The 21819-nt window shown below is 34.4% G+C and overlaps 1 protein-coding gene and 1 long non-coding RNA gene across 2 annotated transcripts in view; one reads left to right on the top strand and one right to left on the bottom strand.

Moving 5' to 3' along the window:
• The window catches only part of LOC129902291 (bifunctional aspartokinase/homoserine dehydrogenase, chloroplastic-like), a 36011-nt gene extending 23265 nt beyond the window's left edge, over window positions 1–12746 (bottom strand). Inside the window, exons 1-9 of the mRNA XM_055977461.1 lie at window positions 12462–12746; window positions 7428–7501; window positions 6966–7340; window positions 6524–6612; window positions 6110–6413; window positions 5949–6001; window positions 5645–5859; window positions 5482–5569; window positions 5291–5404 (exon numbers count right to left, since the gene is read on the bottom strand). Of these exons, the coding sequence (XP_055833436.1) occupies window positions 5291–5404; window positions 5482–5569; window positions 5645–5859; window positions 5949–6001; window positions 6110–6413; window positions 6524–6612; window positions 6966–7340; window positions 7428–7501; window positions 12462–12736 (1587 nt within the window). The 5' untranslated portion in view covers window positions 12737–12746. The remainder of the gene's footprint in view (window positions 1–5290; window positions 5405–5481; window positions 5570–5644; window positions 5860–5948; window positions 6002–6109; window positions 6414–6523; window positions 6613–6965; window positions 7341–7427; window positions 7502–12461) is intronic.
• A 6605-nt stretch (window positions 12747–19351) lies between these two features.
• Window positions 19352–21532, top strand: LOC129902034 (uncharacterized). Its single transcript, XR_008770030.1, has 3 exons — window positions 19352–19555; window positions 21105–21228; window positions 21348–21532. It is a non-coding gene; the product is annotated as an uncharacterized LOC129902034 (long non-coding RNA).
• Window positions 21533–21819: the final 287 nt, after the last annotated feature.

The following is a 21819-nucleotide window of genomic DNA, read 5'->3' as shown; positions in this document are numbered from 1 at the left end:
TTAAGAAGTCAAAAGGCTCTTTTGGGAGAATTTGGATGAAGTAGTCAGTGGTATACCTAGTACTGAAAAGATTTTCATTGGTGGAGATTTCAATGGTCATATCGGTACAACTTCTAATGGTTTTGATGATGTCCATGGAGGCTTTGGTTTTGGGGAAAGGAATGGCGGCGAGGTTTCTCTCTTGGAGTTTGCCAAAGCTTTTGAGTTGGTTATTGCTAATTCGTATTTTTTGAAGAGGGATAATCAATTGGTCACTTTTAGTAGCACGGTAGCTAGGACTCAGATTGACTACTTACTCCTCCGGAAGGTGATAGAGGCCTTTGTAAGGATTGCAAGGTTATTTCGAGTGAAAATATTACCACATAATATAAGCTTTTGGTGATGGACTTGGAGATTAAGAGGGATAAGAGAAAGAAGACCATTTATGATCGACCGAGAATTAGATGGGGGGCCTAACTCTCGCCTTTTCTCGGGAGATGGGGGAGAAGTTGAATGGTTTAGGGGCCAGGATAATAGCGGGAATGTGAACAACATGTGGAACATGACAGCTGGTTGCATTAGAAAAGCAGTTGTCGAGGTTCTTGAGATATCAAGAGGAATCTTTGATGGTCGTCAAGGAGACTGGTGGTGGAATGGAGAAGTACAAGGCAAAGTGAAAGCCAAGAAGGTTGCCTATACGGAGTGATTGGAGTGTGTGGAGGAGAAGAATAGGCTTAAAGATATCTATAAGAATGCAAAGACGGAAGCGAAGTCGGCGGTCATCAGTGCTAAGACGACAGCTTTTGAACGCGTGTATGTTGAGTTAGGGGAAAAAGATGGGGATAAGAGATTGTATAGGCTCGCCAAAGCGAGAGAGAGAAAAGCACGCGATCTGGATCTAGTAAAGTGCATCAAGGACGAGGAAGGTAAAGTGTTAGTGGATGAAACCTCTATCAAGCAAAGGTGGCAAACTTACTTCCACAGACTCCTAAATGAAAAAAGGAGACAGCGACATTGTACTGGGTGATTTGGCGTACTCTCATAGTCTTCGAGACTTTGGGTATTGCAGGTGTTTTAAGGTTCAGGAGGTTAGACGTGTTGTAAGTAGGATGAGGAGGGGGAGAGCATCAAGGCCCGATGAGATTCTGGTGGACTTTTGGAAGAGCACTGACAAGGCAAGTTTGGAGTGGTTGACTAAGTTGTTTAATGTTATTTTAAAGACTGCTAAGATGCCTGATGAATGGATGTGGAGTATCATAGTTCCATTGTACAAGAACAAGAGTGATATCCAAAACTATAATAATTACAGAGGTATCAAACTACTAAGCCGCACTATGAAGATTTGGGAGAGAGTGGTGGAGATGAGGGTGAGGAGAGAAGTGTCAATCTCAGAGAACCAGTTCGGATTCATGCCAGTGCAGTCAACTACTGAAGCAATCCATCTTATGTGGAGACTGGTGGAGAAATTTAAAGAAAGAAAAGGGGATCTCCAATTGGTGTTCATTGACCTTGAAAAGGCTTATGACAAAGTTCCGAGGAATGTTCTCCGGAGGTGACTGGAGACTAAAGGTATCCCGATGGTATATATTAGGGTAATAAAGGACATGTATACTGTTGCCAAGACTCGGCTTAGGACGGTGGGAGGTGACTCAAAGCATTTTCCTGTTGAGGTGAAGGTGGGACTACATCAGGAATCGGTGTTGAGCCCTTTTCTTTTTGCCTGGGTGATGAATGAGCTGACACAGTCTATTAAAGAGGAGGTTCCATAGTGTATGCTATTTGTGGACGATATAGTGTTGATTGATGAGACTCGAGACAGAGTTAATAATAGGTTGGAGGTTTGGAGATAAACGCTTGATTCTAAAGGGTTCAAATTGAGCAGGACCAAAACAGAATACTTGGAGTGCAAATTTAGTGTTGCGATGTATGAAGAGGGCAGGGAAGTGAGGCTTGCCACCCAACCTATCCCCAAGACAGAAAACTTTAAATATCTTGGATCCATCATCTAGAGTAGTGGGGACATCGATGATGATGTCACGCACCGCATTGGGGTAACATGGTTGAAATGGAGGCTAACCTTTAGAGTCCTGTGTGATAAGAAGGTACCGCCTAAACTTAAAGGTAAGCTCTACAAAATGATGGTTACACCAGCGTTGTTATATGGAGTGGAGTGTTGGCCAGTAAAGAACTCTCAGATTTAGAAGATGCATGTTGCGGAGATGAGGATGCTGAAAAGGATGTGTGGACACACTAAGAGTGATAAGATCAGGAATGAGGTTATTTGGGAGAAGGTGGGAGTGGCATCCGTGGTCGACAAGATGAGAGAAGCGAGACTGAGATGGTTTGGGCATGTGCAAAGAAGGGGTGTCGACGCTCCAGTTAGGAGGTGCAAGCGGTTGGATTTAGGGGCTATGCAGAGGGGTAGGGGTAGCCGAAAAAGTGTTGGAGAGAGGTGATTAGACAAGATATGGCGGTACTCCATATCACCGAGGACATGACCTTAGATAGAAAAGAGTGGAGGTCGCAGATTAGGGTAGAAGGCTAATAGGAATAGAATGGTGTCTTACCGTGTGTCGGTTTAGGGTAGTCGCAGGTCTAGGCGTGCCTTTATAATTGTGTTTCTATTGCCTTTGATTATTGTAGTACTTTGTTATAGTTATTGTTCTTGTCTTGTAAATTTTGCATTGCATTGCATTTTTATTTTTATTTCAATTTTTACTTTTTATTTATTTATTTATTTATATTTTTTATTTTCTTTTTTTTTATGCTATATATTTATTTTTTCTCTCGTACTTGGAACTGTGACTTTCGAACCGAGGGTCTTTCAAAAACAGCCTCTCTATCTCCATGAGGTAGTGGTAAGATTTGCGTACATCCTACCCTCCGCAGACCCCACTTATGGGATTCCACTAGGTATGTTGTTGTTATGAATTAAAGAGATTATGATTTTAGGATGCTTTCGAATAAAGTGCCAATATGATTTTTATGAAATTAGGTTACTTTCGATTGAAGTATTCTTATTATGAAAGATTACTATGATTTAGCCACTTCCAATTGAAATGCGGTTTTACTATGAAAAGACTACCATGATTTAGATGCTTTCGATTAAGTGTCTCTTAGGAATATGCTAAGAAATCATGATTTTATAGGAGTTATTCTTATGATATGAAGTTATTATTCATTTGGTACTACTAGATTCTTACCACTTCAAAGATTATGAATACGATATGATTATGCATGTGTTCCATTGGGAGATTACTTAGCACCGAGTTGGACTAGTGGCGATTACCCAAGTCCCAAAACTCGTGCCCCCGTAGGATTGTCCCGAATGGACATTAGCTAGTGGATCCACCTAAGCTTAAGATTATGGTCCTTCCCTTGGCAAATAAGACACTCTCTTTTCGGTGTGGGAGCAGTAAACTAAACTCCATATTATAGCTCACATGATTTATGTCGGTTAATGGCATCTCCCACAACAGTTTATCATGTTCAGAATATTGCATTGACCTTGTATTATGTTTTATGAACTCAGCTTATCGGATTACTATGTCATTTTTTTACTTGGTCATGCATTATCATGTTTTCAAACTTATCATGCTTCCATGTTGTATTCATGCATCTTTCCTCATACTCAGTACATTCCATAGTACTGACCGCATACTTTTGTCTATATTGCCTCATAATATAGGTTTTGACGCACATCCTTCAGGACTCAGTTAGTATTGGATCCTATCAACTTGCTTATTGCTTGGTGGGTCCTCATGTTTCGAGGACATGCCTCTTATGACTACTTCTTCAAACTTTACTTTACTTTCAGTTTCAGATTTTAGAGTTAGCTAGGGACATGTCCTAGCAACTCACCTATGTTAGTAGAGGCTTTCAGACATAAGAGTTAGATTCCGCATATGTGTCTTCAGATATTGTCTTTTTGCTATATAAGACTCTTATTAGACTATTCATGGTTTTAATCTGCTTTCATGATTATTTCAGTTCAGTATGTTATCTTTATGCCATGTGGTTTAGCTTAGGGTCTTTCGGAACTCTAGGTACCGTGTCACATCTAGGGATAGTCTTGGGTCGTGACATAGAATGTTGCAACTAGTGAAGTGACTAAAAGAAGTGGAAATGATAACTTGATAGAATCTGAAGTTAGAAGAAAAATCCCCAAAAACTCCAACCCTCTTTGCTACAGTAGAAAGAAACAAGCAAATCACACTGTTTCAAAGCTGAATCCAAAGGTCAAAGAAACCCTACACATTGAAACCATAAATTGCAAAATCTGGAAAGTTGAGAAAAGAGTGGCTCAAGTCCTTTTTGGTCTTATAGTCAATGCTTTGAATAGTGGGAATTTGTTTAGCAGCAGCATTATAGGTCAAATTAGTTTGTTTATTGGCTGGTTTGTAAAATATTTTTAAATCAGAGTAGCTCTGCAGTGTGACTATACTTGTGAATTGTGATGCCCGTAATCAACTTAATCAGCCCAGACAAAATATAGATGTTCCAGGCTTATCCTCTCTCCTCTCATTTCTGCGGTGTTAAGCCTCCAGATCCATAATTTCTTAGTTTGTTTCCAATTGGTAGGCCATCTTTATTATCCTCCCTAGAGAAGAAAGACGTCTCAAGCAAGACTGAGTTAGTGCATATATCACTGTTGATCAGGCATCCAAAAGCTGTTGTTTCGGGTTTTCCTCTTTTCTGTTTGCATCTAGTAGACCTAGATTTTGACAGCCTTACCAATTCTTAGGCTCTCTTGAGCCGATCTTTAAATTTTTAAGTTAGTAAAACCCAGAACCTAATGCCACAAATATTCAATCTGCCTATCATCATAACTTGTCCAATATGCCGTACAATGCTCAATCCAACTATGTCAATACTCTTCCTCTTTCTGCTCAAATCAACATCTAAACTTCTCTTGGCTTTTTTCTCAAGCAAGAATTAATGATCCTTGGAGCTCTCAGTGTTGCACAATGCAAATCTTCCAACCACCGCATGAGGACGGGATTATATTCTCCAAGAGAAGACCTATTGAAGCTCTGTCACACAGCATCTTTACTGCGAATTTTCTTTTTCTCATCTAACTGGTCTTGTACAACATCTAAATGAACAAGTTGAAAGATAAAAAGAGCAGGGGGCCTTTATCATATAACAGGGCTCAAATTAAAACCTTAACCAGGAAATGGAAAGTGCAGTTGATGCAAAATGCATTTACAAAAGATGTTCCCAAGAACTGAACCCCCCGTTTTTCACTTTCTGTTACTATTGGATCGACAACACTGTTAACTTCTCAAACGCAATTAGGAAAGCATAATACCTGAGAAAGTCGTCCAGAACTCAAAGCCTGACCAAACCTAGACTCCAGAACATCCGCAACAGCTTTCACTTCTTTCTCAGGCACAGCAAAGCACACTGAATGCTCACTGCTAGCCTGTAATATAGCCACCAATTAAAGTTCATGTAGTCATAATAGTAACAAGTACAACAGGAATCAGTGGATTAATGTACCTGGGATATCATGATTACATTAGCACCAACATCTTTTACTGCACTAAAAATGGCACTAGCAGTACCAGGAACACCAGCCATTCCGGTTCTGAAAAGGGTAATAAGCATCATGTAAAATAAGGAAATCGTACATGTCACTACTCCTGAATGAGTGCAGCCTTACCCCTCAACATTCACAAGGGCTACATTGTCAATTGTTGCAAATCCTTTGACAAGGGATTCCAATTTTTGTCCATCTTCGTATTCATTTCCAGAGGATCGGCAGATCATTGTTCCAGGTGCAGAAAGGTTGAAGATATTTTTTATAACTATTGGAATGTCATATTGCATCACTGGAACAATTGTTCGAGGATGTAAGACATTGGCGCCGAAATAGGACTGCAGAAAAAATAAGAAAGTTTGCTGTTACAAAGGGCCATAAGAGGCCATACTAAATTCAGAAACTGCATAGAATGTTATGATTTCACCATTTCCCACGCCTCTTGATACGACAATGTCTTCAGTATAACTGCCTCACTAACTGCAAATGAGGCATCTTTTAGTTGGAAAACATCCACATCAATGATAAATACTTGATAAAATTTGGGTCTTGAAAGTCCAGAAAGGCATTCAATGAGCAAAGACGAACCTTTTCTAGGATCTGCACTATATACTCCATCAACATCTGTCCAAATTGTAACTTGACCTGCTTTTAAAAGAGCCCCCATTATAGCAGCGGAGAAATCACTACCATCTCTCTTCAAAGTAGTGGGAATATTCTGTGGCGTGGTGGCTATAAAGCCCGTTGCAATGATTGTTTTAGATGGATTGTTAGAGTACCATTTCTCAAGTCTCTCCTCTGACTTCAGATAATCTGGATCAACTTGGTTAGAACTTGTCGGGTTCACAACAAGCACTTCCCTTGTGTCCATCCACTTACACTCTACACCATTCTGCAAATATAAATTTAAAAGGTAGAGCCAAGATGTGGGATGATTTTAATTTCATAACTAGAAGAACTAATTAGCTATGTAAGATTGGACAAAATCTGCAAGAAACCCACCTTTCTGACAGCAGATGACAACAATTGTGCAGACCACAACTCTCCATACCCTACTACAAAATCGGAAAAAGACTCTGTTGCATGACCAGCTGCAAAACAAGTAAGCTGTAAAGTTAATGCCAGAGAAGGGAGGCAGGTCAATCAAAGGAACTCCAACAAGGAACCAATTCAGTTCTAGCAAAAACAAGAGACTACAGCAACAACCAGTATGCTAACCAGAGACTGAAGTAAAACCATAATTATTGCACCGCAATATGCTTCCAATTAACCACGTGCAAAGGTGTGAGGGGAGGGGGATTGGAGTACTCTAAATTATTTTTCTTTTACGTCATCCTTTGTAGAACTAGAAATTTGCAATGGAGTTTACTCAATTTGAGCATAGAAGCATCAGGAAGCTTTTACCCCCAGACATCAGGTAAACAAACGGGAAAAGCAAGCATACCAATATATATTGCACGGAGCATGGCTTTAAGGTTGTTGATGTCATCTTGCAGTTTAGATAAGAAACTAGCTAGGTCGTCTCCGTCAAGTAGATCAACAGCTGCTAATTTATGTTTCTCTCTAACAGCATCAAGTGCTATTATATACGAGTCATCTCGAGAATGCGCCTTGTAAATCAGATCATACATCATGTCAGTTACTTTTGACATTGCAGATACCACTACCAACTTTCTCTCTGATTGATCAGCAGTTATTATCTCAGCTACATTCCCAATTCTTTCAGGTGTTCCCACACAGGTACCACCAAATTTATGAACAGACCAGCAATCACCCTTAGGGAGCTGAGTATTTTCTAGCGCTCCATCCAACGAGTATTCTGTCACAATATTGGATAATGGAAGAGGAAATTAGCAACCAGGGAAAATCACACATGGATGACAAGAGCTTTAAGTGTAAAATAGACCTTTGCTGGTCACAGCAGCACTTATGCTGAACTTTGATGATTCTCCTCTTTCCCATTGTGAACAAAAATCCACTCTGAAATGAAATTATAAAACAAAAGCAAGGAAAGACTTTACCAGAACAGAAAAAATGAGATGAAAAGAAGATTCTCAAAGGAAAGGGGCAAATCATAGTAGTAATTGTCCAGGATGCTCATTAGAAGTTTTTCGCAAAATAGCAAAATTATAAGGACCTTTTACCTTAAAGTATATGTCACAGATGGCGACAAAATATTCTTTTTCGTTTTATAATTCTTTTCTTATTTTTGCTGTGGTGAGTGGCGGCATAATGAAAACCCCACACCTCCAAACCCCCTACCCATGAGCCCAAAAGTGGCATTGCCAGTTTTGCTCCTTCAACAACTTGAAACCTCAATCTTATGCTTAAAGGTGGGAGGGTCCTTACAACTATGGTCAAACTTTTTTTTCTGAGAATGGTAAGTATACAAATATGGTCCTAATATTCCTTTATTCCTTTTGCTCTTTTCACCTTTTGGGAGGGTACCTTAAAGTTGAACTAGAAGTTTAGACATGACAAAAACTACTCAACTATTTCTTATGCCTATACAGTTGTTAGCCCGAAGTTTATTTATATAGGAGGACCTCTTCAATGTTATGCCATGCATTAGCTAGACAAACTAAATTTTGAAGAGTCCTACAACAGTCGACAAAATGGAAGAAGTAGAATGATGTAATTTCAATTCTAATGGATCAGAAATCTCTTCTAAATTAGCAAGAGGAAGGTAAAAGGAATTGGTCTGCCTCAACCACCTGCAGATCGTTGCTTACTGTTTTTTCTGTAATATCAACATGGCTAATAAAAACGTGCAGACTCGGCATTTTTTAAAGAACAAAGACAAAAAGGCAAAAAAATTATATATAAAAGAGAAAATTGACATGATAAAGTGAAACTAAACAACTTTTTCTTTTTCCTTTTTCACATCTCATGATATATGAATGACCTAAACAGTTTAATTAAAGAGCATTATACAGGTATGAGATGCAGCTCTATGTATGTCTGAGAAGAGTATCATTAAATAAGCATGCACTAGCTCTTTGTTATAATGATAAACGAGGTTTGCATCTCAATGGTACCCTAGTCTTTTGCTAACTTGTGTTCACCAAAAAAGAGAATCGGAATAGTAAAACTGTATTAGATATGAGTATCCGTGTTGATGAATGGACACAGTGTGCATTATAAATTGGCTTTGTCAATTAGCTCTACACATCATCTGCATGTGTATATAGTACATGTTCATTCATAGATGGTTAGTCCACCTTATCCCCATGGATTGGATAATTTTCTCTCTCTCTTTGTTCTCTTTCCAAAGTTTGTAGCCTTAAATTCCACCAAAGAAGACATCAGGCATGTCAGAGAAACATGTCTTTGGGGATCAAACATCAGGCTTATTTAACAAGTTTCCATCTCTTACAAGATCAAACATCAGGCTTACATTTGCTAGGACACACTCCTCAAATGGATTTAACTATTCTCTTGACCTTTGCAGAAAATCTTCACTTCTTTGCTAATCAATACTGTGGGACATCAGTTAGCTGCTTTCTGTTTATGTTATTTCTTTCAAGTGATGACATTGTCCCAGTAAAACCACAAATGTGGCAAATTTTCTACCATCAAACTACAGTATCTGAATGGATAAAAAGAAATTTTAGGAAGGTAGCATTCTATGCTGAACTAGAAGAGAAAGGTGGGGATAGAAAATTGTTCAGGCTAGCTAGGGCGCGGGAGAGAAGGGCACGCGATGTGGACCAAGTGAAGTGCATTAAGGACGAGCATGGAAAAGTATTGGTAGACGAGACCCTCATTAAACAGAGATGGCGGTCCTATTTCCATAAACTCTTGAATGAGGAAGGGGACAGAGACTTTGTGTTGGGAGATTTAGAACATACAGGGAGGCGTTGCGATTTTGGGTATTACAGGAGTATTAAGGTCGAGGAGGTTAAGAGTGTCGTTCGTAGGATGCGCTGGGGAAGAGCAACCGGACCTGACGAGATTCCTGGGGAATTTTGGAAGAGCACGAGCTCGGTAGGTTTGGAGTGGTTGACTAGGTTATTTAATGTCATCTTTAAAACGGCAACGATGCCCGAAGAATGAAGGTCGAGCATAATGATCCCTCTATACAAAAACAAAGGAGATATCCAGAGTTGCAACAACTATAGAGGTATTAAGCTACTAAGCCATACTATGAAACTGTGGGAAAGAGTGGTAGAGATGAGGGTGAGGAGAGACGTGTCTATTTCAGAGAACCAGTTTGGATTTATGTCGGGACGCTCAACTACAGAAGTCATCCATCTTATGAGGAGACTGGTGGAGCAGCATAGGGAGAGGAAGAGGGACTTGCATATGATATTCATCGACCTAGAAAAGGCTTATGATAAAGTCCCAAGAGAAATACTATGGACATGTTTGGAGGCTAAAGGTGTACCTATGGCATACATTAGGGTGATCAAGAACATGTACGAGGGAGCCAAAACCAGGATAAGGACAGTAGGAGGGGACTCAGAGCACTTCCCAGTGGTGATGGGGTTGCATCAAGGATCAGCTCTTAGTCCTTTTTTATTTGCCTTGGTGATAGATGGATTGACGCGACAAATTCAAGGTGCGGTGCCATGGTGTATGCTTTTCGCGGATGACATAGTTCTGATCGATGAGACTCGTAGCGGAGTTAAGGCTAAGCTGGAGGATTGGAGACATACCTTGGAGTCTAAAGGGTTTAAGTTGAGTAGGACAAAGACAGAGTACTTAGAGTACAAGTTCAGTGAGACACCTCAGGAGGTTGGCGTTGAAGTTAGGCTTGGTGCTCAGGCCATCCAAAAGAGAAGTAGTTGCAAGTATCTTGGGTCTATCATGCAAGGCAGCGGGGAGATTGACGATGATGTCACACATCGTATTGGGGTAGGGTAGATGAAATGGAGGCTCGCTTCCGGAGTGCTATGTGACAAGAATGTGCCACCAAAACTTAAGGGCAAGTTCTACAAAGTGGTGGTTAGACCGGCTATGCTGTATGGGGCGGAGTGTTGGCCAGTTAAGACTTCTCACATTCAAAAGATGAAAGTTGCTGAGATGGATGTGTGGGCACACCAGGAGCGACAGAATTAGAAATGAGGCTATTCGGGACATGGTAGGAGTGGCCTTGGTGGAAGACAAGATGCGGGAAATGCGACTGAGATGGTATGGACATGTGAAGAGGAGAGACACAGATGCCCCAGTGCGGAGGTGTGAGAGGCTGGCCATGGATGGTTACAGAAGAGGTAGGGGTAGGCCGAAGAAGTATTGGGGAGAGGTGATTAGACAGGACATGGCGCAGTTACAGCTTACGGAGGACATGACCTTAGATAGGAGGGTGTGGAGGACCCACATTAGGGTAGAAGGCTAGTTCATAGTCTCGTTATTTTTCTCTATTCATAGGCGTAGTAGTGCATTACGATCTCTTGCGCTTTGACTTCTGATTTCTGTTATTTCTGTTATTATTTATTACTTTCTATGCTTTGATTACTCAATTTTACTTGTGACGCATTCATTATTTATTTAATCGTTATTTGTTATTTGTATTTATTTATTTGTATTTATTTGTTATCTATTCGTTATTTGTTTGTTGTTTTTCTCATAAAGCTTTTAATTTTCTATTCTTATCTAACATTTTTTTATGCATTTATGCTTTTACTGAGCCGAGGGTCTCCAGAAAACAGCCGTCCTACCTTGGTAGGAGTAAGGTCTGCGTACATTCTACCCTCCCCAGATCCCATGTTGTGGGATTTCACTGGGTTGTTGTTATTGTTGTTGTTGTTGTAGCATTCTATAAATCGTCAGCACAATAGGTTGTGCTGGCAGTCTTGTATACAGATTTAAATGAGCAAAATAATCTTTGTTCTTACAAGAAGAATGGATAAAACTTTAATGGACATAACATTGAAACTATACCAGTTGGAATTCATTTTGGACTTGTTCATTTCAACAACCTTTTTTTTTTGAAACTGGTTAGTTCATTTCAACAACTATTTATTGATTCAGTGTTAACTGCAGGGATTGAGTGGCTAGGTCCAAACGTCATGCGCTTCTTTATTTCTTCACATTTTTCTGCTAATTTCATTGTCCACACCCTATATAGAGGTATAGCTGATCTGCTTCCTAAAAGATCCTGAATCCTTGAATTATTCGTCCTCCACGCCATACCAATTAACTACCCATCAAATCCTCTCATTTTCTACATGTTTCAACCCACATTCAGTAATCATAAGCATCTATATTTAGGCTCACCTTCCCTGCCTTCTGGCACCCTCATCAATTATAGTGCCAAACCAAAGAAGATAGTATTATCTAACACGGTGATATAGATAAAAGTTTGCCCTTAATTAAAACATCAAATTAGGAGGGCTTGTATTGGTGATATAATTTTTTCACCAAGAAATACTTGCTCTCTTTATTTTCTTTCTGTTTGCTGATCACGTACACACTATGAACAATTATTTTTCTCTTTAAATTGACGAGGATGTGGACCAACAACGGAAAATGTGAACTTCCCAAGCCCCCTCTCTCCATTATTGTAGCAAGTAACTATCTCAGAAAAATTAGCAAAAGGACATCCATTTGACAGCCAGTTCCTGATTTCGTAGAAGATATGTAATTCTGTGATGTTGTAGTTAGAAGTGTGAACCCACAAAAACAAAGCACATTAAAACTATGTGAAAGAAAGAAAGTTGCCGATCCTGCTCTCACTACTCAATAGAAGACCATAAAACCACAAAAGGCAGCATTAGTTTCTAACTTTATTATTATACTACCAATACTTACATTACCCAATAACAAAGTCGTGATGTAACTAATCTGAAGCATTTAACACCACATGGATGTAAAACCCATTATCTTTCGGTAAACGGTGACATTACTCGCTCTTCCCATCCCAAAATAGAAATAGTATAAAATAAATAAACAAGATTCTTGACATCAGAGTAAGAGAGAAAGAAAGTTAATTAGTTACTTGAGAAAAGGAGAGCGTTGGAGGAGAGAAAATGGGTAGATCTTGTTAATGGTGGAAAGCTTGGTCCCATTGGCCTTGAAATGTTTCAAGGAGAGATGAGATGAATAAGATGGAGAAATAGGAGACGAGAATGCCATTTTTGATTGAAAGAGAGTAGGAGAAGACAGACCAGGGGAAGGGGAAGGGGAAGGGGAAGGGTTTAAAGTGGGGGAAGTAGGTTTAATCACTGTCTCATCGTTACTAATATCATCTATGCTTGCTTGCTTACACCTCATCAATGAGTCTGTTTCATACACCTCGTTGACACTGTTTTTTAATTTTCTCATATTATGGTATTTAAAATATTAGTATACATATCCGTGCATATTAATCTAATATTTTTAAGCTAATATTAATTTAATATGCGGATAATATTAATCTAATATTTTTAATCATTTCATATTGAAATGTCTCATTTAAGCATGTTAAAATTATATAACTTTAAAAAAAAAGTTTAATTCATATTATTCCTCAATAAAATATGAAAAAAAATGTTTACGCTTTAAACCTACATTACACCCTACCCTCAACTTTTATTTTTATTTTGAAAAATATTCTACTCACCCACACCTCCACCCTTCCACCACCTCAGACCCTAATACCCCAACCTCTAATTCAATTTATAAAAAAAAATTATTCATGTAATTATATAAAAAAAAAACTTTTATTCTTCCTAATTTTTTATTATATTATTCAAAAAATTAAAAAATTAGATTTTTAATATTTCTCTGCCCACCCTCCCTCCCCTTTTCCCCTCCCCTTCCCCTAACCAAACTCTATATGAGTGAAAATAATTTTATAATTACAAAAAAGTTTTTTCGTTTAATTTTTTTTAATCATTATGTTGTTTACCATATAAAAAAAATGATTGTCCAAAAAAAAAATTATATATTTTTTATTTTACTTTTCTCCCATCTCTCCATTTAAAATTTATAAATAGTATATATGTATTATCTAATTACTTCATTATATTCTCAAAAATAGTTCAAATGCCCCCACGCCACCCGCACCTCAATCCCCCGTTTATATTTTTCTTTATTTTAATTACTTTACTTTCCTCTAATTTGATTTTGAATTAAATTATTATTTTTTGTGTTCAAAGGATAAGTAGTTGAATATTATTTACTCTTATATCAAAATATAGAAATTGGAATGAATTATTTTGTTATGCATGATAAAACAAATAAAATATCTTAACACTATCAGGTGGCTTTCAATATCTTGCCACTTGATTTAACTACATTGCAAAATACTCTCATTTATTATATATATATATATATATATATATATATAAATCTTAGTATTGCATTCCATTAACAGAAATTTGACAATAGAGATTAATCAACAATTTAAGATGAAAAAACCCAGATGCTACAATGAAGAGACCCAAAAGAACGTGTATGTGTTTCATTGAATTATAAAAACGTAGAAATTAAAATTAAAACTATACAGGAGAGATAATGGTGCAATAATTTAGGAGCATTCGACCAAGAAATAACTTATTTTCAATTCTAATTCAAAATTAATTACACTAATTCTAAACAAACTAATTGTATCACTTTATTTTTTTTCCCTTATATTTGTTGAAAGGGGTGTTGAAAGGGGGGATGGGTGGTTAATAATTAATTAGAAGTTAATTAGTATAAAATATAGTTAATAAAAGAAAAGAAAAGAAAAAATAATAAAAAATCGAATTGGTAGTTAATAATTAATTAGAATTTAATTAGTATAAAATATAGTTAATAAAAGAAAAGTTAATTAATAAAGAAAAAAATATAAAAAATCGGATGATGGTTAATAATTGATGGGTAGTTAATAATTAATTAGGATTTAATTAGTATAAAATATAGTTAATAAAAGAAAATTTAATTAATAAAGAAAAAATATAAAAAGTTGGATGGATAGTTAATAATTAAGTAGGTGTTAATTAGTATAAAATATAGTTAATAAAAGAAAAGTTGATTAATAAAGAAAAGAAAAGAAACAAAAATATAAAAAAAATATAATTTTTAATGTGGCGATGACATGGCGATGACGTGACACTGACTTGGCGCCACGTGGCAGGCTGTATAATACACCACATACTATGAGAGTGGTATTATGCGTTTAGTTGTGTAATAGTTTCACTTTTAGGTAATTTAGGTGTGTAATAGGTCGTCATTATAGTTTAATTGTGTAACTAACTTTTTGGTATAACTTCCGAGGAAATTTATGTCTTTTCCCTTTTTCTAAAATAAGATTACCCTCCCCCCCTCCGCCCCCCACATTTTCGCATTTATCTTCCTTCTTTTTCCTTTTCTTTTTCTTCTTTTGTTTATTTTTATTATTATTATTATTTCTACTACTACTACTATTTTTATTATTATTATTATTGTTATTGAGATTATTCCTGCTACTATTACTATTGCTATTACTTTATTATTATTATTATTATTATTGTTTTTATTATTATTATTTGTAGTTATATTTTTATATTTTTATCTTTTAATTTAATATTTAAATTAAATGCATTTAAATTTATTTTATAATATCTTAAAATGATAAGTTTATTAAATAGTAAGAGTCCATTTAAAACTCTTCAATCATAGGTTTCTACTTTTAAGCTAATCAAAAATCTTTTTTTTTGAAAGTTTAATATTAGTATATCCAAATACTTTTATTTTTTCAATTAAAAACTTTCATTACAATATTTGTTAACTTTGTCTTAAAATTATCCGGTAGCTTTTTCATAGCTTACCATTGGCTTAACCACATTGCAAACTACTCTCTTTTATAATATATATAAATTTTAAAAAATATTTTACTAAAAAGCATAACCTACTCAATGAGTGTGTTTGATACGGGGCTAACATTTTCTAATCGCGCACATAATATTTTTACTCAATTATATATATATATATATATATATATATATATATATTTGGGATAATATTTTTGTCGCTTACTTATCAAATATTAGAAAATAAGTAAGAAACTCAGTTTTCAACAAACATTTTCTAGAAAAATATTGTTCTTCATACCCGCCCCTATAATTCTAGGTTTTCTTTTTTATATTTATTTTTAAGCATAATATTGGATTTATTTGGTACCTGAAATAAAATTAATATAATTTACAATTTGTTATAAATGGGTTAGTTTCTCCATTTTAAATTGATGTCCAATTTTGATTTGACACATAATTTTTAAAAGTAAAAAAAGATTTTTAAATTGTGTTATCATAAATTAAACATATGTAAAATATATCAAAATGTCATTTAATTTTGTGATTTTAAACATGTAATATAGAAAATTAAAATTAAAGTATTGTCAATAAAGAAAAGAGTATTTCTTTAAAAAAAATGAACTAAAAAGAAAAGGCAAGACAGGCAAATTAAAATAAAGGGAGTATTTAACTTTTTGTTGGCTTGTTTATGAATAAATAAATAAATAATAATAATAATAAAAAAAAAAAATATATATATATATATATATATATACACACATACTATTTAGGGAAAATTACGCGAATTGGCAAACATTACTATTATATTATGCGATAAGGGTATAGTTTCAATTAATTAAGTGAACTGGCTACAGTTTAATAAAATTTGTTATTATACAAATTTTATTGCTCATATAAAAATCGTAGGCACGTTGACCATTTGTCATACTGACTCATGGGGAAAGATTAGAGACTTGGAATTTTGCAAGTTTCAGGGGTTGCAGGACGAGGGGAGTTCACGAGTCGTAAACTCAAGGACGAGTTGTGTCGTAAACACGAGTCGTGAAAGAGAATCAGAGACCCCAAAATTTCAGGGATTCTCAGACCTGCAGCACGACTCAAGTCTACGATCCATAGACTTGAAGACGAGTCGTAGAATCCAATTCGTAGGGTCCAATCCGAAGTTTAATGAAGGGTAATATTGTTTTTTCCCCAAGTTCGGTCCAATAAATCTAGACATCTTTTGGGCCAAGTTCAAGCCTATAACTACCTATCCCTTCAAATTTCCCTCCTATTCTAATTCATTCTCCTAAATTTCCCTAAGGCAAGATAAAGCAATTCTCTCAAGGTTCTCCTATAATTCCAATCTAGGGTTTCAAGAACAACAAGGTTCTTCTTCAAATTCTAAGTTAATTCATCAAAGTATGTGGGGATTGATTCATGGGTTCCTTTCACCTATGGAGTCCCAAGGTTTTCTTCAAAGATCTCTTTAATTTTTAATTAATTTTTTAACCCTAGTTTGATGAATTGCATCGGGCTATTTCAATTACATTTTTAATTGTTATCAATGATCATTATAAGCATGATTCTACATAAATTGCATAATTTTAAGTTGATTTATGAATGCTCATACATAAAGCTATTTCCAAAGATGAACTACATGAATTATGATTATGATTTATGAAGTCACTACAACAATGTGCACCTATTGCTTCAAATTCTGAGCTATTAATTTAAAAATCGTGGTTAATACTTAAGAATTGCCACAAAAATTATAACTTCGTGGCTACTTATAATTTTGTAAAATTTCTCAGCTACAAAAATTAAATGACAAAGCTGATTCCTTATTTTTGCTATAGTTAGTAAGAATCGTGGCAATAATTATCTATATAGCTACAAATTAATTTCTACAATAAAATTTCGTAGCTAAATCATGGGTTTTTGCCACGAGTTCAATGTTACTGTAGCAATACTAATCTTATAGCCATAAAAAATTATTGAAACAAAATATTATAGTTTAATAAATATTTTTGTTATAAGTTACAAAAAATTGTGGCAATAATTACCCAAATAGTTATAAATTTATTGCTACAATAAAATATGGTAGCTAAATCGTAAGTTTTTGCTACGAGTTTGATGTTATTGTAGCAATAGTAATCTTAAAGCAAGAAAAATTGTTTGAAACAAAATATTATAGCTAAATAAATATTTTTTATAAAATTTCTGCGGCAATAATTTTTCAAATAGCTATAAATTTATTGCTACAACAAAACAATGTAGCTAAATCATACGATTTTAGCCACGCATTTGGAGTTACCATAGCAATAATAATCTGTTGGGTTAAATGATAGGCTGAATGAAAAATGGAGGAAAAAGAAGTGGAGAAAAAATGATCTATTCTCTCTTGCTGTATGAAATAAGCATTTGTCTTACATAGGTGGTGGAAAGAAAAAGTCTCCTACTTAAAAGTAGAAACACTCCTTCATATTGTTAAAGGGTCAAGAAGAGGGTCTCCCCTCGCGCCGTCGTCATCGTCGCTCGGCTTCGACTTCGGATTTGGTCCCGTGACCCGGCCCGTTTCTTTCTTTTCCGGATTAATTTAAAAATATTTCCCTCTATTTTTCCAACGGATTTTTTGAAAAGGTTGCAACCCTGTCCGAAAAGTTGCAAACCTTTTCTCAACAGACAAACTTTTCCCAACATGTGCTTTTTCTTAAAAGGTTCAAACAGACTATATATATCTGTTAATCCTCAGAATGCTCCATACGAAAATTCTGATAGACATCTTTTTTTTCTGCACTTCTTAAGACACGTGTGATATACTGCCTTCGAGTGGTTCGCAGACACCAGAATTTGCAGTACCTCTATTTTGGTGAGTAAATCGTTCTATCCTGGGAGGAAAGATTCCAAAACCTCGGGTACGTTAAGGGAAATAATTTTCTTAAGGACACACTGTGTATTCAGTGGGCTCGATTTTTGTTCTGACATTAATTTTTTCAGATATTGTTATTATTTTCAGTTTCAATCCAGATTCTGTCTTTTATTACTTTCAAAAATTTTTGTTGCTGTTTCATCATTTGTTTATAATACAGTTTGCTAACATAATCTTATAGCCACAAAAAACACTTGAAACCAAATATTATAGCTAAATAAATATTTTTTTGCTTCAAGTTAAAAGATTTTGTGGCAATAAGGTTTCAACTAGCTACAAATATATCTGTATATATAGAGCCGGTTTGGATGAGCTTAAAAAAAGTAACTTTTATGTATGAAGTGTTTTTAGAACTTTAAAGTGCTGAAAGTTATTTTTATAAATAAGCAGTTGAGTGTTTGGATAAAAGTGCTTAAATTGGAAAAATGATGTGAATTTTAGGGTTAAAAGAATAAAAAGGGTAGTTTGGGAATTTAGTTAAAATATAAGGGATATAAAAGTAATTTCCATGGTCAAAGAAAATGACTTTAAGAACTTAGAAAAAAAAAGTTAGGAATCCTAACTTTTCATTTTTGACTGACTTTAAGAACTTTATAACTTAAAGTTTGCATTAGGCAAACACGTTCAAAAGCTAAAAAGGGGCTTTAAGTTGATTTTAACCAACTTAGAGCCCATCCAAACGAGCTCATATAATTAAAAGGAATAAAGTCTAGCCTACGATTATGCCAAGTGACTGCATAGGATAAAGACATGTGTTAGTTTTTAGGACAAAATAGTTAAGTTATGTAATTATTAGTCATTGTTTGCTTTTTATTCTTACAGATTTTTTTAAAAATTCCAATTTTATTAGTATTTTCATTTTTTTATAAAGGGAAGTGGGTTTATAGTACATTTTAAAAAAATAATCTTGGTACTTTTTTACAAAAAAATTACAAAAATAAAATAAAATCATTTATTTGAACGAAAGAAGGATACAATTCAAATTATGTACAGGTAGAATAGGACCCTTAATTAAAAAAAAGAAGAAAGAAGATAGTTTTAACATTAATAAGTAAAATTCTGGCAGTAATTTTATATTTTATAGTTTTTTTAACATTTAAATTTTTGCAGATTTTTGATATTCAAACTTTGACAATTTTTCCGTAATAGATGGTTCTATTACATTTAAATTTGAAATAAGTTATTTACAGTTACAAATTTCATTATACAGAGAGATTTTTAAAACTTATTAAAATAGTCATAATTATGGCTCTATAGGTCCCTCTTCTGTCTTCACTTTTATAGGTCCATTGTCCCATCTTATTTTCTGGAGCAGCAAAGGACATAATTTGAGAACCACAATATGGGTCAGCAAAGTAACCCGAAGAAAGAAGCATAATCCACCATAATCAGAGCAAGAAAAGATAAAATCGATGAATACAGGTATAACAATCCCTTTCTACGTTTGGTACTTGATTTTGGCATTTGTCTAGCCTAGGATCATGCCAAGGGGCTGAATTGGATCAAGAAATGTGTTAGTTTTTAGGACTAATTAGTTAAGTTAGGTAATTATTAGTTATTGTTTGCTTTTTGCTCTTACAGATTTTTAAAAAAGTCTCAATTTTATTAGTATTTTAATTTTTTAAAAAAGGAAAGTGGGTTTATAGTACATTTAAAAAAAAATAAACTTGGTACTTTTTTACAAAAAAAAGTACAAAAATAAAATAAAATCATTTATTTGGACGAAAGAAGGATACAATTCAAATTATGTACAGGTAGAATAGGACCCTTAATTAAAAAAAATAAAATAAGAAGATAGTTTTAACATCAATAAGTAAAATTTTGGTAGTAATTTTATATTTTATAGTTTTTTTAATATTACAATTTTTACAATTTTTTAATATTCAAATTGTGACAATTTTTCCGGCATAGATGGTTCTATTACATTTAAATTTTAAATAAGTTATTTACGGTTATAAATTTCATTACACAGAGAAATTTTTAAAACTTTTTAAAATAGAGTTTTTTTTGTTAAATAAAAAATATTGTTTTACAAAGACTTTGTAGATCAATATTTAAAAAAGAAAAACTTATCTGAAACTACCTGAAAATGACAATAACTTTACATAAACTGCCCTACATGGCTGCATCAATGTGTTGAATAAGTATACGGTTGAAACAAGAAAGTGTTTGGTTTGGTGATCTATTGAAGTTTAAGGGATTAGATATTTCAGCTTTACAAATCCTTCGTATTATTATAAAGTTCAGTATTAACTATAGATATATAATTGTATGTTGACCTCTTTTCTCCCAGATTAGTGAAAAATGTGTTATTGTATAAAGGGCCTATTCATGCCTATGACTTTCAAAAAGATTCATAACAAATTCAACCTTTATTTGGGAGGATGATTTAGAAGTTCTTGAACTACAATTAACGACTAACCTCAATTTTGAAAAATAATTTGCTTTCACTGTTAAAAATTGTAGTGTAAAAAATTCATTTGAATTACTTTACAGAGATGAAACTAAAAATGTCATATAAAGTGGTGGAACCACAACTGTAAAAGTGCTTAGATAAAAATTTAATAAACAAAACGCATGAGGCCTTTTGTATGATTATTTTCTTCTATACAAATTGTAATTAATCATAGCAGATCATTTCCCCATGATTACATCGTTTCTTTTTATAGCCGTAATATATTTTCATTGTAAAACTACTACAACTTTAACCATTAGGACTTAAGGTATTCTTGATTTCCAGTCAACCATTGTGAATGTCAATAGAGTTTTGGCTACAAGAACTTGGAGAAAGAGAGAGGCTTATATTTATGTGATATGATTCTTGACAATTGCTTACTGCACTTGCCTGATAAAATTAGGTGTATGTTAGTATGGAATTGTGGTTTATTAAAATTTGATGTCTTCAGATTATATATGCTTCAACTTGATTAGGTACAAAACTTTTAAATTTTTTTGATCAAACATTATGCAGGCATATCCTCAATATATGAAATGTTGGGGGCCATAAATCTATACGATCTTATTGGAGAAAGTAACATTGAGCAAACTAATATCTTGACTGCAGATACGAGCTACATAATCTTCTGATGGAGAAGGTATATCACATTGATAATATATGTTTTTGTTGAACACCTCAGATTTTTTCTCATATTAAAGAGCTTTACTACATGACATGGTGTTTTTTAATGTCTCTTTATGATTATGTTTATGGCAGGTTAGCATGTTGTTTCTGTCTCTGAGATTGATTATTAGTTTTTATGTATGGTTCTCTTTCTTACCGTATGAAAAATATTATTAGATGATTATGGATGGACGGAAAATGTGAAAAAAGAAACATTTAAGACAAAAGTAAAATACTGAAAAATTGCAAAGTATCATAATCTATTTTTAGTTAGATGTTGAATATAGCATGTCATAGTTTTATTCTATATTTGTTGTTCTTTAAGTCATGTTTGTTTGATGTGGATATGAGGAATTTATAATAATTTCTCGCTATGCAATTGACATAGACCGTTGTTGGCATTTTGGCCACTCTTTTTTCCCATGAATTGTTAGAATGCCTGAAAATGTTTCTCTTTCAATTCATTCTGAAAAAAAAGTTTGTTAGATAACATATGAGTGAATAGTGACTCTCTTCTTTATTGGTACTATGGAATGAAAATTCCAAGGTAAATGTTCATTGAAAA

This window comes from Solanum dulcamara, chromosome 9 (assembly GCF_947179165.1).
Source record: "Solanum dulcamara chromosome 9, daSolDulc1.2, whole genome shotgun sequence".
Classification (NCBI taxonomy): Eukaryota; Viridiplantae; Streptophyta; class Magnoliopsida; order Solanales; family Solanaceae; genus Solanum; species Solanum dulcamara.
The sequence above is the reverse complement of the archived record's forward strand: the minus strand, read 5'-3'. Positions and strand labels throughout refer to the sequence as shown.